This window comes from Acipenser ruthenus, chromosome 10 (assembly GCF_902713425.1).
Source record: "Acipenser ruthenus chromosome 10, fAciRut3.2 maternal haplotype, whole genome shotgun sequence".
NCBI classification, from domain to species: domain Eukaryota; kingdom Metazoa; phylum Chordata; class Actinopteri; order Acipenseriformes; family Acipenseridae; genus Acipenser; species Acipenser ruthenus.
Window position 1 is genome coordinate 12,493,028 of NC_081198.1, and position 14,860 is coordinate 12,507,887.

At 36.5% G+C, this 14,860-nt stretch overlaps 1 protein-coding gene across 14 annotated transcripts in view; it reads right to left on the reverse strand.

The window, feature by feature from the left end:
* The window catches only part of LOC117401721 (receptor-type tyrosine-protein phosphatase C-like), a 41,762-nt gene that overhangs the window by 20,318 nt on the left and 6,584 nt on the right, over nt 1-14,860 (reverse strand). Inside the window, exons 3-10 of one of the 14 annotated variants that reach the window (XM_059031769.1) lie at nt 6,710-6,805; nt 6,520-6,591; nt 6,270-6,290; nt 6,093-6,170; nt 5,547-5,717; nt 5,337-5,351; nt 2,169-2,408; nt 522-782 (exon numbers count right to left, since the gene is read on the reverse strand). In XM_059031769.1, coding sequence (XP_058887752.1) covers nt 522-782; nt 2,169-2,408; nt 5,337-5,351; nt 5,547-5,717; nt 6,093-6,170; nt 6,270-6,290; nt 6,520-6,591; nt 6,710-6,805 — 954 coding nt within the window. Of the gene's footprint in view, nt 1-521; nt 783-2,168; nt 2,415-5,336; nt 5,352-5,546; nt 5,718-6,092; nt 6,171-6,269; nt 6,291-6,519; nt 6,592-6,709; nt 6,806-14,860 lie in introns of all 14 variants that reach the window. The other 13 variants (XM_059031768.1, XM_059031771.1, XM_059031770.1 and 10 more) reach the window with 13 other exon arrangements.

Consider the following 14,860-nt stretch of genomic DNA (forward strand, 5'->3'; position numbering starts at 1 on the left):
ATAACTGTAATTTTGGACAGAGGAAGTCTGTGGGAGTACAAAATGTGTAGTCCAAGAGGGAGCAGCAGGATTACATTACCCAGAATGCCACGGGATTGCAGGGCAACTGCATGTGAACGTGTTTTGTTTTGATGGTAAACAGTTTAGCCGTCCAGCAGTAGTTAGGGGCAGAGAAAGCTTCTTCAAGCTTCGCCGCACCTCTCTCTCTCTCTCTCTCTCTCTCTCTCTCTCTCTCTCTCTCTCTCTCATTTTAGATTGCTAAATCATGTATTTTACTCATGATATTTTCTCTAATTTGGAATGGTCAATTTTAATCTCACTTCATTGACTGGAGGACTGAAGAGCAACACCCATCCTTTTTTTCCTTCCTGCAGGGGGTGTAGTCAAGCTTAAATGGCCTTGTAAAAGTCACTGTGGTGCTGTAAGGTGACTCAACACCTGTCAGCATTCCCTCCCTAGCCCAAAGAAGCACCAAGGCTTACCTTGTGTTAATTAACTGTCTGAGCTTAAAAGAAACATACCTGGTTGAACTGATGTTTTGAATTCTTCGTTTATGGAGGTGTTACACGTAGTGTTTCCTCTTAAATAAAACTTATAGTTGGTACACATTACAAGATCCGTAAAGATAACTGTCGTTGTTATTGGCTTCTCTGTCGTATCTCTGCAATTATCACAGTTTACTGTAAGGTTTATGTATTCTTTTGCCTTATTTGGGATCTTAACCTCTAGCTGTAGAGCTGTGTTATTGATGTACTTTCCATCCTTCAATTCAATCTTGGGGTCTGAAATAATAACAAGAATAATAAGTATTAATTAACATATTGCCTAATATAGACAGGAACTTAAATTCAAAATAGATTGGGTCAGATAACATATGCTTTGCACCAGTTACAGATACTACTGATGCGTACTGAAGTGAACCACAAGCTTGTTCCCCAAATTATTACAGCCTGCTGTATCCTGCACAGTCTGCACCAGGACCGTAAGGAGGTGCTCAAGCAAGCAGAGGAACAGCTACCTCAGCCTCCAGCAAGAATTGCACAACAGCGATATGAAGAGGGTCCTGCTATTAGAGATGCACGGCTATCTTTATTTTTGTAACCCACGGTGTACATTTATTTTGTATTACATTTTTGTTACATTAGTTTGTTTTGTATCTCTTTATGCCAAATGTAGCATCCTCATTTGCGCGGTACTTGTATGACTGCTTCTGCTTAATAAATAATTGGAATATTGAGTAGTGTTGTTGTAAATAAGTTGCGAAAATTCCACACCATATTTTATTTTGAGAGTGGGTTAAACAATATTCGTGTTGTGCATTGTATCAAGCTGCCTCATCATATCCTCTTCCCTTATGGATATTAACACCCAAGTCACTTCATCGCTCCGACGGACGTAAGTGGAGGATGGACACAGGGTTTGCTCAGACATAAGTAAATAAGAGAAATTGCATGGGAGTATAGTTATACACATTTAAGCATAGTACTTAGTAGTACTTTACAATAAAGACATTTTGACAGTTGTTTGGAAAGCTATTTGCAAGTGTAATCTGATATACTGTAGCTGAAACCGCCTGAATTCAAACCCACGATGCAGTTTATCAAATTTTTTAGTAATAGTTTTAAACAGAAACTTGGTAAATACAATCTGTATGATACTTTACAAACACATTTAGATCCATGTATGATTAGCATTATGCAAAGTTCTAGGGAAGACAGAGAAAAAAGTGGGGTTATCTGCAACATCAATCTGATAATACTAAATACTGCAAATAAAACATTAACTTCCCTGCTGCCATCTTTGGACCATGGTAACTTATGTATTCCCATGTCACTTTTATAGCAGCTTTAGGAAAGGACTTGAACGAGCTAATTAACATTTTCACGAGAGACTTGTGCTTACATGTGTAAGTGGGCGTTGATTTCACAAGCTTTTCCAAGAAATGAAGACTTTCACTGTAAAATACTGAGACCGTTTTTTGCGACACCTTCACAATCTTTCCCTGCCAACTTTCAGGTGTATTGTCGATTCACGTGAAATAAACACACATGTAAACTGGCCTATTGATCATTATGCTTTTGATATATATTTTTTAGTGTGCAAAATATGCCCCTGTAAATAGTAACATCCTTTTTTTTTGTCTTTTTTATTTTTATCATTAGACCTACCCATTTTTACTGTTGTAAATCGTTTGCTTCCTTTCAATTGGCAGCTTCCTTGAGAGACATTGATTTCATAAGTAGTACACGGAGTCAAGTTTGCAATCTTAACTGTTTGGTTGAGTTTAACATCAAATTGTTCGGTCTGGTTGTAATTCGATCCCAATTCTGAATACTCCACAGTAACATTTCCTGTTGTACTAAAGCTGATGTTAATTTTATATACAGCTTCTGAAATGAAGTATTCACCTGTGGCTTTTATTGAAAAAAAAGAAAAAGAAAAATAATTAGCAATACAAAACAATACACTTAACCCCCATTAATGTATTAATTACCAGTAGTAATGCATACTCAAACAACATATATCCAGGGGCATGCTTAAGCAGGGGTTATTTGGTTGTGAGACTCTTAATTAAAAAATCAAGGAACCAGACAATCGTGCAATATTAATTTCATAACTGTTCATTGCTCCAGCATTTGATGTCTGTACAGTATGCTCTACTGATAAAGCCTGGCTGTTCACAGAAAACAAAAGCCAGTGTTTTATCTTCAGTTACTATAACAGCTACAGGTCTTTTTTTAGATCTACGATGAAAATATTGACTATGACCAGAATCTTTACCCCAATGGAAATTTATAATTTCTTGAAATTTCGAAAACAAATAATTATAGGAAAAATATTTTGTTTGCTAATTCAAAAGTATTCATACCCTGACAAGGAAAATTAAATTAATAGCTAGTTGAGGCACCTTTAGCAATAATAACCTCTTTTAAACTATTAGGATATTTGTCAATGAGCTTTTGGCATGATTCTTTAATGATTTTTGACCATTCTTCAACGCAAAATTGTTCCAGTTCATTCAAATTCTGAGGACTTCTCTTGTGCACAGCCTTCTTCAACTCATACCAAAGATTCTCAATCGGATTTAGATTGGGATTTTGGCGAGGTCATTCCAGAACCTTCATTTTATTCTTCTTTAACCATTCTGAAGTAGAATTTGATGTGTGCTTTGGATCGTTGTCGTGTTGGAACATCCATTTGCGCTTTAAACCAGATGATTGGCCAATATCTTTTGGTATGCTATAGAATCAATTTTACCATGTTTTGGAACTAAATTTCCTGTGCCATTAGAGGAAAAACAGCCCCATAGAAGGATATTACCACCTCCATGCTTGACAGTAGGTATAGTGTTCTTTTCTTTGTACACCTCACCAGACTTTCTTCAAACATAACGACTATCAGCGTGACCAACTAGCTTGATTTTTGTTTCAATACTTCACCTATGGTTGAAATGGAAACCCCAGTCCCACTTGCAGCCACTTTGAATATCTTTGGCAGTCAATCTCGGATTGTTATTAACCTTCCTCACAATTCTTCTACTTATTCTTGGTGAAAGAACCTTCTTTCTTATATTGACAGCAATGACAGCAATCATCCTATGCCTAACCCCTTTATACTCTAAGAATGTTCACCTACAATCCAGCATTTTCTAGACTTTTCTAGAATTAGGTTCGGCATTATCATATTGAAATTTCTAGCACCTTGTAGACAATACTATCATAGCACCAAAGGGTATGAATACTTTTGAATTAGCATGTTTGGAAAAATGAGAACAAGTGGGTTGCGTAGAGGATTTATACTGGAACCTGACACCCCAGTGTGGAATTGGTTGTACAGTATTTATTAGCTTATTCGTTTTTCTATGGGTCTCTCGCTATATGGCGGCCCTCGATATATAGTGGATTTATATTGGACCCCGACACCTGCGATGTATCGAGTGGGTGGTGTATATATAGATAGATAGATATGTATGTGTGGAAAACTGACAGAAGGGATGTTAGCCTAAGGCTGAATAGAGCTATGTTCCCTTGTTAGGAACATTTTTGAAAGGTTTGGGTAAAATAGACTTCAGTACCAGTGAGCTGTACTAGAGGCCACAGGTTTGCAGAAGTCTTCCCAACCCTGGTCCAGAGGACGCCATGTGTCTTCTTTTTTTTCTTAGACCTTTTTAATTGTTCTCAGCTCCTAAAAAGTTGCAGAGTTCAAGTTACTTATAAAATGTTATAGCGAACCTGAAATGTGCAACTGTTTAGGTCATAGGGTTTCCCAATCCTGGTACTGGGGTACCACTGTGTCTGCTGGTTTTCATTCCAACTGAGCTCTCAGTTACTTAATTGAACCCTTAATTGAACTATTTATTAGCTTAATTAGACATTCTTAATTGTTTTCAGTGTTTAAACAGTTGGAGATTTCAAGTTAACTGTACAATTTTCTAAGTAACTTGAAATCGGCAACTTTTTAGGAGCTGAGAACAATTAAAAAGGTCTAATTAAGCACATTTAGTTCAAGTAAGGGTTTGATTAAGTAATTGAGAACTCAGTTAGAATGGAAACCAGCAGACACAGGGATCCCCAGGAACAGGATTGGGAAACCCTGGTTTAGAGCTGAAAACAAGTAAAAAGTCTAATTAAGCAAATTATTAGTTAAATTTAAGGGTTTAGGTAAGTAATTGAGAGCTCAGTTGGAATGAAAACCAAAAGACACATGAGGTCCCTGAGGACCAGGGTTGGGAAGCCCTGATCTAGGGTATATTTTGTTAATAAGATGAATAAGACAAAATGTGTGTAACCGATTAAGGGGTGATTTCTAATGTATTGCTTGTTTAGTATAAAAACCTGTTATTTCTGTGATTCGGGGGGGGGGGGGGGGGGGGGGGAGACAATGAAGATGTGTGGAAACTGCACAACACAGGTAAACGGCTTAGCCGTCCTGTTTATTTAGGAAAACTGATAACAGTTTAAAAGTTTATCTCCAATGGGGAGTTAGGCATTTGTTTTGTGTTTTCTTTGTTGTAAATATTGTAAGTGAAAGGCTTGAAAACTGGGAACACCGACTTTTCGGAGTTCTGTTCTTGAAGCTGCATCACACGGTACATTACCACTATATATATATATATACCAATGCAACACTCACTAAGGGCCCCCTGCAAGGATCCACAATGCAGGGTGACTGGGATTTGAACATGACTCACAAAGCACTCTAGACGGTAATAACTTTACTACGGTAGATAAGTCATTGAAGGCTACAAACATCACATTGTTTTGCATATACATATATTATTAGTAAAGAAATTGAATAACAAATGAACACATTCCAAAATAGGTACCAGTACTTACGATCAGTGCACTGTGCTGTACAGTAGACGGGCACCATGAAAAACAAGTGACAAAAAAAAAATCAAAATCACTCAGGTGGACATTATGGTATATATAATGGTAAATTTAAAGATAATGAAAAAAGATTAAACAAATAAGAGATGACAATTGGAAATGTTCATAGAAACTGCAAACAGGTGAAACTGGGAATCCTGAAACAATAGAGCCAACCTGAAGTCCCCGTGGCTGTAATGATTGATGCTGCTGTCGTGGTGACAGTGCGTGCAGGAGTGGTTGTTTTGTTTGTGTTGTCTTCAGTGCTTGTAGTATTAGAACTCTCAGAGGAGGTGCTTGTGGGTTTGGTAGTATTGGTGGGTAAAGATGTATCAGTATCATTTTCTCCTAAAATTCCACCACAACAGAATATGAACTTGAGAGTTAAAGGTAGTTAGATCTGCCAATGATTATTTCGATCATGAAAATCATCCCTTAGAAGTACTTCATGTCTAAACAATATTACTACATCAGCATTTTGTTAGCATGTCATTTCTCCTACATTATCCTTGACTGCAAAATATAACATTTTGTCACATACAATAAGAAATAACATTTTGCAAAGAAACATGCTGTACTTTACAATCACACTACATTAGGAGGCTCAGCCTTGATGAAACCTTTCTTTGAAACTTTGCAAAACTTTGAATTGTACTTTCAATAGATTGCATATTATACATTTCGGGAATTATAATCACGGTAAATACCAAGATGGACCGTTACCTTGTGATCCAGGATTGTTGGTGTTTGCATGATTTGTAAGGGTGGTGAGTGCATGAGTGGTGATAGAGGTTGATGGCTCTGTAAATCACAAGCACAGTGTTTAAAACAAGAACACCTTCTTCTTTCACATCCTGGGTTATATAATTTGCCTTAGAAGGAAATTGTATTAAAGCTTACCTTGGGTTGGAAGACCTTGACCTATAAAAAAAAAGAAAAAAAAAGATATACATTAAAAAAAAATGAATTCATGTGTTTTGTTTCTCAGTGTGACAAGATTGAAAAGCATTCGAACAAAATGGGATGACATTACTTGTGTACATTATTTACAACTTGTTTTCCAGTCTTGTAGTATTTGCTGTTGTACATACAGAATTGGATATAGTTTTCAGAATTGTGCTCCAGAGTAAATGCTAAGTTAGAACTGTACCTGGTGAGGCAGGAACATCACCGTAGTTGGAAGGAGGGGTTGCAGTGATGAGTGCAAGAGTGGGGCTAAGGGCTGTGTGTATAAATCACAAGCAAGAACATGATTCAAATCTAGATCTAAACAGTGCATGAGAAACAAATTCATTCATATTACCTATATTGTGCTACATGAACACAAAAATCTGGTTTACCTGGTTCAGAATGTTTAGTGCCTGCTTTAGCAGGTGTGAGTGTAGTCAGAGTGGGGTTTACAGTGAGTGGAGGTGTGGATGTCTCATTGTTGTTACCTGCAAATAACAGTCAAGAAATTATGGAGTGATAACTAAAAGGCAATGAATGTCCATCGTTGGTTCTGAAGAGTCACTTTCCTCTCAAGAGACCAATAAGAAATTAGATTTAATGGAATTTCTAGAGGTTAACAGCCCACAGTGGTCACCTGTCTCTGCCATCTATCTTAGCAATGGAATGAGCTTTTTTCTTTTTTTCCTTAACCCAACAAGTGTCTTACATCTAACTGTGTTTACTGTTCTCTCAACAACATTACACAGTTTTTTTTTTTAAAATATAAATTTCAGGTCTACCAGTCTATAGCGTCAGGTTGGGTCATAATATCATTCTGTTTATGAAATTAACAGAAATGGAATATACAGAGAAGGGGGGTCTGAAGCCATTCTCTGTGTCTGCTTGGTTTCTTGTCACAAACTCCCCCACTGACAAAGAATGCTTTTAAAAAGAGTCATAAAGTAAATACTGGTCAAGGGGTTTATCTTCACCATCGTTGAATAAATCCTTTGGCGCCAGGGGTGTCTTCCCAAGAGGTAAAAACCACAGGGTTTTGAATGCTTTGACACCACAGACAGAGAACAGTTCACCTCATAAATCGAGCCGACGGGCCAAACAGTGGACTCGGAGCTCCCTGACATGCAGAACAAGGCTCTGAACTTTGACAATTTGAAAACCCACAGCCTGCAATCGGCTTGAACAGAGATACCGTTTTCGGAAATTCTGATACGGGATAACAACCCCAGTGTTTGCCTTGGTTTGGGAGTCCGTCTAGAATCCTAAAAGTACTTGGAATCAAATCTCTAATTTAGCCCCGACTGATCAATGGAGGAAGATAGTTGGACATATCATTTGAAGTCGACAGAGACTGAAATATATTAAGCTAGCAGTTCCGGAATCTGCGGTGGAATATCCCATATATACTCGGACGAAGAGTGCACATTGTGTGGAGGATTTGCTGTTTCAGTGGAATACCTAAATAGTTAATGACTCTTATTTTTACAAAAACATTTCTTTCATCCCCTGGTGTGGAGACACAACAAAAGGAAGACTGACCCCTGTGGAACCTGGACTTTCATTGCCTGCAGGAGAGCCTTTGACTGAGTGCCTGTTTTGGATGGCATACGGACCAGTTGGAAGAGGCAGGGCTACCGAGAGCCGTCATGGGCTCCGGGGAAGGATTGGTATGTCACGCTGCCGCCCCGCACTCTTTCTCAAAGTAGTTATGTTTAAGTTATTTACAGTATTCAAACCTTTTTTTTAGGTAAGTGAATAAATATTTTTTTTGTACAGACTCAACGTGTAATAGTCATTGGAAAATTGGAAGCTTACTTAACATCAAATAACATACGTTTTTAGCATAAACTACATTTTAATGGTGTTGCTGTACACTATTTTATTTATCCCGTGCCAAAAATAAACCACTCATCTCTGCTCTTAACTAATAACCTGTATTGGTAAATATATTTGTAGTTTAAGCAATATAACCGATCATTCTCTAATTGTGTTTACCACCAGCTGAAGAAAGTACTTTTTTTATTTTACACAATACCATTTTTCTAACAAACTGCTGCACCACGTTTTGAGCAAATGATAGATCTTAATAATAGAATAATTTATACTGCGGTATATATTGTGCAACTTTAGGATTCTTTTAAAGTTTTTTAAAGTATTTTTAAAATTGCTATGCCTTTTTTTCAGCTTTTTAGTGTAGTAAAATATGAAATGCGAAAGTTCAAATCATTGTGTGAAAGGAAGTGTTTGACACGACCTGGATACACAATCATTACACAACAGAAGCACATCGGCTCGGTGTGCAGAACGGGAGTTTTTCTTTTTAATGTGGTGGTGGGAACGCAAAGGGTCTTGTGCAGAGCTAGTTGTTTTAAAATATTTTATATATATTAAAAGAAAAAAAAAAGTTCCCCCTTCATCAGGGCTCCCCTTTGGGGCGTTGGGCCTCGGGGAAATGTCCCCATCCTCGCTGTCTCGTGGGCCTGGGAAGAGGCAGTGAAAGTATGTTAAGTATTCAGCACATAGTGTTTTTTTATCCTTTTATGAACTCGAGAATAAGCCGACCTTAAAGTAAAATTAACGTTTTGTTTGAGGTAGAATGTAAGAAAAGTATTATTGCTTTCAATTCATGCTTTGAGTTAATGAACACTATAGTAACTGTTTTCTTGTATGGGATTCATACTAATTGATGTGCGTTTTAGAAGGCATTTATCATTCTGCAAAGCTAGAATCCAAATTAGCTGTCTTGATAGATCATTCTCGTAAGGTTGTCTGGACGTAAAGAGCGTCTTTATCTCGGAAGAGTGAGAATTGCCTTCTGAGCTAAAACATCTATATGAGACTGATTTAACAATGCTTTGATTATCAAATATTAACGAAAGTAAATATTTGTGTTACTAACGATACCCCTGTTGAGACTAACCTTCGTCTTAAGTAACTGTCAGGAATGTGGCTGTAACCTTTAAAGGAATCTGCCATAGATTGCTCTGGATCGCTAATCAGCTATCGGGAGTGGGGTGTTGTTGTTTATATTTTTCTTTCTGTACTGTTTAGTTTAGTTAATTCTTCCTTTCTGTATTACTTTAGTTTAGTTCTTGCACCTTTAATGATCCTTTATTTAGTTTTATTATTTCTAATAAAATTGTTCCTTTGCATTCACTAGAAGCGGTGTCCAGTCTGATTATTTCAATATAGGTTGGTCCTACATGCTTTTGAATTCAAGGAAGATATTATATGATTACAACTTAAACTAGTCCAAAAACAAATATACCTTACACACTACAAGTCTTAAAGTGTTTATTGTAGTATGGTACATTACAGTTTCAGTGTTAAAACCAGTCACCTTTAACACAACTCAAATCTGAACCCATTTAAAAATATGTATATCTCCTGTTGAATAACAAAGCAGTTGCCTACCCCGAATAATGATTTTGTAGCAAGTGCAAAGGTAAATGCACATATATATACGCTTATAGTAAGATGAAACCAATTCACAACTGGGCAGATTGGACGAGTTACAGCTACTGTACACATGTAGGATTGGTGTTTATATTAAGAGTGGCCTGATTTGCTATTGACAAAAACACATCAACAATGTGTGTATAGGACATTGCTGTACCAGTAGTTATACAGTATTATACAGCATAAATGTTTGTAATTATACACAGAAAATAAGTCTGACAAAAAGATAAGTCTTTAGTTAAACTGTTCTCGCACTGTTTTTTGTGGTTACTTCTACTTCTGTTTATTTCTTCATTTTCTTGTGAACACAGCTCGAGAGGAAATGGGTGTTGCTAACAATGGTTAAGAACAGCAGTTTCTCTAAATGGTTACTATGGCAGCAGCCTAATCAGTTGATCTACTCAATTTGGGCGCTAAACCACAGCTTCCCGAATACGAAATACCAGTTCCCTCTTAGCTCAAGATTTTTGTTGTATATCTATAAAATAATGCAGTAAATCTTGCTGCTGATTTTCACTATGCTTATACTTTCCATTTGTTTTCCAGAATTTATTTTTTACTTGCATTTTCACATTTCCTGCCATGATACTAGGTGTGAAAAGAGAACAAAAAATAACATCTGTTAATTTTACTAACCTTGAACCAAATAACTGTATCTTATAGGTACTTGAGACTGACACATGCATTTCAACATAGTAAACTAGGAGGGGACCTTTTGGAAGCAGCATCAGATAATAGACAGTTTTCAAGGAATATACAGTATTAACAATATCTTAAAACAGCATCTGCATTCGAATAGGGGCTGCCCCAATGCAAGTATGGGCGTAGAGAATTACAGTAACACACAATAAAAATTCCAAAAGTCGGTCCTTCTAATTCAAGGATCAAAAATACAAAAAAACAACACAAAAATCAACCACTAACCCTGACAAGAAACAGGCAGTAAAAGTGCCTATAGAACTGTACAATTCAGCTTGGGAGTTGTATAAGAAAAGAGCCAACAAGGTAAATAGAAAATCACTTAACAATAGCTTTCCAAATGGTAGGTTCTCCACGTTTCTGTGGTCTAGAGTATTCTGGCTAAAAGAACATGCTGCCCTATTTATAACCTCCACCTAGCACGGGTAACAAATCCCTCCAACCTATCAAGAGCATGCATTACATTCTTAACTTATTGCACAGTTTAATTAAATGCATTTTTTATTTAGTAAGATTGTATCAAACATAACACCAGCTAGCACAGGGTGTCCTCTCACTGGCAAGCAAGCACCCCAAGTGGCTGCTGAGCTTCAGAGATACTATTCCTCTTTTCCAGGCTTTTGTTTATGGGATGTTGGCAAACTAAGATAAATATTGTTTAAGGACATGAACTGAGATTCTAATATTTTTTTTGTTTTTAATAAAAAAAAGTCTGGTCTGTATAACTGTAGAAATGCAAAGCCTCAAGTATTTTTCCTACGATACCTACAGAGAAAGGTATAGTAGGAAATGCAGTGACTACTAGCAGCCATTAGAGGGAGCAGCAGGTACATGGCATTTAATTAATGATGAAAAGATGTAGTCTTTGTTATTGCTGATGTTGTTTCTGCTGTGATCTTTTTATCTTGCATCCATTTTAATTCATGTGCATCTGATAAAACAACAGATATGGCCAGTTATTTAAAAAAAAAGAAAAATTGGAATAATCTAATAATAACAATTTGGATGAACATCACCTCTATATGTACTATTAATAAAGCTCTTCATTGGCGTAGATGGGATTTGATGTGTTCATACTGGCATAATGAGATAAACACATGTGTAATATTAATTGATACTGCCTATGGTGCTGTTGCAAAAAAAAAAAAAAAAAAAAAAAGCATATGCAGTATAGATCAAATCCACATCTGCACATTTGCATCTGTGTAGAAAGGGGCTGCAGCTTAAAACCAGGCATGCATTCTAAGGTTAAATATAGACTTACAGTTCAGTGTTGTCACTGCTCAATACAACTAAAGAAGCTGCTGCTGAAATTAAAACCTGTGTGGAACAATTAGGCAACTGACAGGTTACTGGTTGTTCCTCCAAAATATATTAAGTTAATTATCACATATACTGGTAATTTCCTTCCTTCTAACAAGTACTGAGACAAACAAATACACGCAGAACAACTACAGCTTAGGCATTTGTTGTCCCTTTTATACCAGACCCCTTGCTAACTATATATCCTGATATCCTCGAATAGGCTAAATGTCTCCTCTTCAGATATACTCAGAAGACTTTAGTGAGCAAGCGTTGCACAGGAATGCAGAAAGTCTGAGTGGGGTATGTTTTGCCAATTTGACCCTACTTAAAGCTCTTTGCTTACCAAATATAATATTATCCCTGAATACATACTTCACCCCATCTTCATCCCCATACCAAATACTGTGCATACAGGATTTTAATGAAATTGGACCCACAAGTGCAGTTGTACCACCAATTACTTTATAATCCATTTACCACCAAGATTGGGTGGGGCTGTCTTCATGTTGCTCCCAATAACTGCTCTTGCTAAGACTTTAAGAAATACAAAAACAAAGAAACAATCCCTAACAAAACATTCCTTCAAACAGTCTTTAAAGGCTGGTCTATAGGGTCCACATTTCTGTTTTATTCTAGTACTAGTATGATAAGGGGAGCTTCAGTAAGTCTTGCTTATTTGGAGGGAATTCACTTACAACCATGAAATGGTAGTGACATTATTGAATTCATGTTCCCATTGTTTGTTGTGTTTTTTAAATCTGATTGTCAGATTGTGTACAGCCATATTAGCATTGTTTATACAGTGTATAGGCAGCAGATATTTCACAAGAACACAAAACTCAAACTGCCTCATACCCACTAATGCCAGCCAGACCATAGATAATTTTATATTTCCAGTAAATTCCCACCACATTAAAATGTATAGGACAGAGGTCACTTGCTGAAATAAGTAAGCATCATTTATTCAAGCAAATTGTAAGAATTTCAAATAATAATAATAATTCAACAACATTTTTAGACTTTAATAAAATAAAAGGTGCAGGCGTTTATTGAAAATGAGAATAAATGAAATATGGTGTTGCCAGTTCCTGTAAAGAGAATGCGTTTTGGAACAATAAATAAATAGAGGATGTGGTTTTTCTCTCTCTCTTTTTTTTATCTATGCTTCACAGTCATCTCTATTGTGCTGCAGCAAGCTACACGCTGCACTGCATGGTTCAGCCAGTCCTGCACCCACTTACATTGCAGCAAACCCACAAAGCAACACTGTACAATGTAATCGCAGTGTTGTTACTGACATTTGAAGTTAAGCATTAATACATATCATAGGTGAATCATGTTCACACCTTGGTAGTCTGTGGTACGTATATACGTAGGTATAATTTGCAAATATAGAGTAAGATTCATTTCATAATCCTGTTAAATATCTAACTTTAAAAACCAAATCCTGCCTTGGGCTTCCTGTTAAGTTTTCTCCATTCAAGTTATTACAGCCTGCTTTAATCCACTACACCCTTTTCGTTTTAAACACCCATTTTGATTTGTTTTATTCTTTTCATGTTTTATCAAATGTCTTTCATTGTATCCATGTCTCACTTCCACATTCTTTGACATACTGTATATTCATATTGGTTTGATTCACTGATGAGAAACTATTCATTTAAACTATGTATATATTTGTCATCTACTGGATAGTGACATGAGATAAACATTCCTGTCTTTCCTGTACAGTACACCAAACATGTGTATAAAAACAGGGGAGGTCCCAAATAATAAAAAAAAGGTGTAGAAATGTTCCATTATGCTAGTCAATTTCTTTTGTTGGATTAAGAAAGTCAAAATATGAAGTATTTGTGTTTAATGAACCATACATCCGTAGACCAAATTCTGACACATAGTATTGTATTTTACCTCTTCCAGTTTTCTCTTCATCTTATGACATTCTATTTAAATCTATTAATTTGCCAGTGATGTCATTTACTTACATAGGTAATGAATAATATATATATATATATATATATATATATATATATATATATATAAAATGTGGACTGAAGAGGAGGGCTATAGTGGAAAATTATTGACCCGAGGGAAGACTGTTGTTACCGACAACAGTAGTCTTCCTGGGGAGAATTTAATTTTCCACTATGAGCTGAGTCTGCAGTACATATTTAATATATGAATCAGTCAAAATAATGAGAGGCAAGGTTGGACAGTAATATTTGCAAGCCTTTTATTATGCATTTTTTGCGTATGAAAGAAAAAACATAACCGTTCTTGGCATGAATATCTTAGTGCTGTAGATTTAATGAAGTAATATACTACCAGCAGTGCAACAGGTCGCCAACATTTCTGGAGCAAAATAGGTTTTATGGGTGTGATTCGCCAAATATATTGGTCACAAATATGTATGGCTTCACAGTATTTTCTTTAAATATAGCTCATACAGCATAAGTAAATAACATAAATAAATATCAGAAAATGTTTTTGAAGTTCATACCGCAAGTTTTTTTTTCCTTTTTTTGTAGTATGTTTTGTAATTAATTTTCTGTGAAGTCACAGAATTGCCGTTCAGCAGTTTTTTCATTCAGCCATTTTATCTTGTTTGTTAGGAGTGGAGGTGGAGGGCGTTCCTTTGAAAAGGGGCGGGACTGATAGTGATGTGAACCAATCACATTACAGATGGAGACTATTGCCCGGTGGTGTAAGGATATTAGGGCAATAGTTCAATCTATTTTTCCTCCTATGATGAGGTTTTAACCAATCACAGGACAGAATTTCCAACCATATCTAAGTAAGTGATAGTGCCCATCGATGATGGCTCTACTACCAGTCTGAACTACCAGTATAATCTCTCATTGAATACCACTCTAAAATGCCTCCTAACTCACCATGTTTCTACCTTCAGTCATAGCCTTTCTCTCCTGAATCTATATATGAGTGGAGCAATATTACTGAACTGTCCGCGTCCCGCTTTGTTGTTGTTGAAAGATGCTGTGTCTGTGTGCCACTCGAGCTGACAGTCTGTGATTGGCTCTCGGCAGTTGCACGTACAGGATTGGTTGCTTTTGTCGATGCAA